At 41.0% G+C, this 3,389-nt stretch overlaps 1 protein-coding gene across 1 annotated transcript; it reads right to left on the bottom strand.

The window, feature by feature from the left end:
• Nucleotides 1–6: 6 nt before the first annotated feature.
• On the bottom strand, nucleotides 7–2,109 carry LOC123964282 (protocadherin gamma-A11-like; the record flags this gene model as incomplete). The annotated part of the gene is made up of 1 exon (XM_046041350.1): nucleotides 7–2,109. A coding segment is annotated over exon 1 (2,020 nt), but the record flags the coding sequence as incomplete, so codon positions are not given.
• Between the last annotated feature and the right edge of the window lie 1,280 nt (nucleotides 2,110–3,389).

The raw sequence follows: 3,389 nt of genomic DNA, 5'->3' as shown, positions 1-3,389 counted from the left end.
GGAAGCTGTCCGCCACCGCCACGTTAACAATGACTGTAGCTGAACGAGAGGGCTGCCCGTTGTCCTCCACTATAACAGTCAGTCTTTGTTTCACAGCATCTTTATCAGTCACTTGGCGGATAGTTCTTATTTCTCCATTCTGTAAGCCCACTTCAAACAGCGCCCTGTCTGTGGCTTTCTGCAGTTTATAGGAGAGCCAGGCATTCTGTCCAGAGTCCACATCAACAGCCACCACTTTAGTGACCAGATAGCCCACATCTGCTGAACGAGGCACCATTTCAGCCACCAGAGAGCCACCAGTCTGGACTGGGTACAGAACCTGAGGGGGGTTGTCGTTCTGGTCCTGGATCATTATTTTCACAGTCACATTGCTACTGAGTGGAGGGGAGCCTCCATCCTGCGCTTTGACGACAAAAGCCAGCTGTTTGATTTGCTCATAATCAAATGACCGCACTGCATGGATCACTCCACTTTCTGAGTTTATAGAAACATATTCAGAAACTGGAGATCCACCGATATTAGTATTTTCCAGAATATAAGATATACGGGCATTTTGGTTTTCATCGGGATCTTTAGCCCTGACCGTGAGAACAGAAATACCTGGAGCGTTGTTCTCTGTGATAAACGCATTGTAAACACCTTCTGAAAATACTGGAGCATTATCATTCACATCAGATACCTTTAAATGAAATTTTCTTTTTGTTGAGAGAGGGGGAATTCCTGCATCTGTCACAACTACAGTGATGTTATACTCTGAAACACTTTCTCGATCTAATAAAGTATCTGTTACTAAAGTATAGTAATTTCTTAAATTGGATTTAATCTTGAACGGTGCATTTTGTTCGATTCTACAATTTACTTGCCCGTTATCACCTGAATCGAGGTCTTTTACATTTATAATGCCAATAGTTGTGCCAGGAGGAGAGTCCTCTGAAACAGGACTTGTGAATGACATAACACTTATGACAGGAGAGTTGTCATTTATATCAATCACTTCAATTATCACTTTGCTTGAATCTGTCAAACCTCCTTGATCTTTTGCATCGATTCTGAGTTCGTACTTTCTATCTTTTTCATAATCAAGAGAACCTGATATGAAAATGATGCCAGTTTTTTCATCGATCATGAACAAATCACCGAGACCACTGTTAAGATCTGAAAAATAATATGTTACAATACTGTTTGTCCCGGAATCTGCGTCACTAGCGTTAACTGTGGTCACATATGTATCTCTGGGAGCGTTTTCCATTACTGTGGCTTTGTACACAGATTGATTAAATACAGGCGCATTATCATTGATATCAAGAACAGTGATATCTATATTTACTGTACCAGATCTTTGTGGAGTTCCACCGTCTACAGCTATTAGCTTTAGAGACAGATTAGGATTCGTCTCTCTGTCTAATGGCTTCTGTAACACCATCTCTGCATATTTCTTTCCATCTGCATTAGAGTTTTGTTTCAGAACAAAATTGTCATTCTCGGTCAGAAAATATTCTCGGAGTCCGTTGATTCCCACATCGGGGTCTTCTGCACTGGCCAATGAAAAACGAGCCCCAGTATTAGCTGTTTCACTGATTTCAAAATTGATTTTATCTCTTTTAAAAGAGGGCGAATGATCATTTATGTCTATTATTTCAACAGTGATTTGATGAAGCTCCATAGGGTTCTCTAAAATCACTTCAAAGCTGAAACTGCATGGTGTTACGTCTCCGCAAAGCTGCTCCCGGTCCATTCTCTCTTTCACGACTAGAATCCCTTTGTCTGTCTTCAGCTCGGTGTACTGGATGCTCTCTCCGGTCACGATACGGGCCCGACCAGAATGGAGCCTTTTTAGATCCAAACCAAGATCCTGTGCTACATTACCGATTAGGGAGCCTTTCTTCATCTCCTCTGGGATTGAATATCGGATATGTCCGCTGACCAATTGGTTGAAATAAAAAAGGAAGAACAGAAGATGCCAAATCTGTCCGCAACAAATGCGCCATTTTACGCACCGAGTAGAGGCTCGTATTCCACACGTCATGGCAAAAGGAAATCACGGAGATATGCTCTGCAACGATCCAAGTACGACACTTATTCTGAAAAACTAAACTGAATGTACGTCTAAAGAAAAATGATGCTGACGTTTCAATGTACTGTATACATCAGAATGGAGATATCAATGAATGCGAGTCTGTTTTCCTCGAATGTCAGCCAATATAATGCACACCATCTCCCTTTCTCTCATAGGTGGTGAGGGAGGGGACTGTGAGGTAATGTTTTAGAGATAATGTTGGATTGACCAACAGCGTCCCTTAGAGTACAAAATCAGTAAAAGCATGCAACATAGATTTCTGGAAATAGACTGATTACATGTGGTTGGTGGATACTTAAAATATTATGTAAAAACATTTCAACACAGTATTCCGAAAAAAAATAAATAAATAAATAAATTGAAATCTAATTAATACAACACAGAGACTTAGTATCATAATCATCTTATGTAATTAGCACTAAAGAAATATATGGATAAAAACATCATTGCGATAGACGCAAAGCAAGACAAGAAAAACGAAAATACCACTGGACTTCCACCACGGTTCAGGGAAGCATCGGGGAAGAAAACGGAAGGAGTTTGGTAAAGACAGTTGATGTTAAATAAGAGCAGTGAAAGGAGCTTATTTGATTGTTACTATAATTATTGAAGTCACATGCGAACCACCCCTCCCTCCAACAATCGCGAGTGAATGCACCTAAGAGATCTAGACACCCCCTAAACTGTATTTATAATGTTGCAAGTGACTAGCAAGTTATCAGTTCACGTCAACAAAAAATCCAACTAAGTCACAAAAGCAATGTGCGTGTGAAACAATAAAACACCACATCACTGACTGAGAATAAAAGGTAATATAATTTATAAAGATCTGAATATGAATACAGAAGCAGTCATCCTATCAAGAGACGCAAATGAGATGCTGTCCATGGTTCTGAAGAGACGGTAAAGCGTGCCACAATTCACAATTGTTACTAAACACTTAAAGAAATGACGGCACAGAGATGCAGCTACATCATTTAACTGACCTCTAGAGGAGAGTCTGGTTCCAGGATGCTCTTTTCACTCTGTATCCGCTGCATCGTCCCTGTAGAACTGGGGTCCATTATCAGCACGTTCTGACTACCAGCTCTGCCGAACTTACAGTCACTCTTTCTGGAGTCAGTCGTCCTGCACACCTCGTAGTTGTACACGTGCTGGAGAGTCCCTGTGCCCAAAGTGTCTGAGTAACGTGGTGGATAATACGGAATCACAGGGAGATTGGAGTGATACAGGACGCGAGACTGTCTCCATCTGTAGATTTTCACTGATATAATAACCACTAAACACGTGATGAAGAGGAAGGAAACTACAG

This window comes from Micropterus dolomieu, unplaced genomic scaffold, assembly GCF_021292245.1.
Source record: "Micropterus dolomieu isolate WLL.071019.BEF.003 ecotype Adirondacks unplaced genomic scaffold, ASM2129224v1 contig_1503, whole genome shotgun sequence".
NCBI classification, from domain to species: domain Eukaryota; kingdom Metazoa; phylum Chordata; class Actinopteri; order Centrarchiformes; family Centrarchidae; genus Micropterus; species Micropterus dolomieu.
The sequence above is the reverse complement of the archived record's forward strand: the minus strand, read 5'-3'. Positions and strand labels throughout refer to the sequence as shown.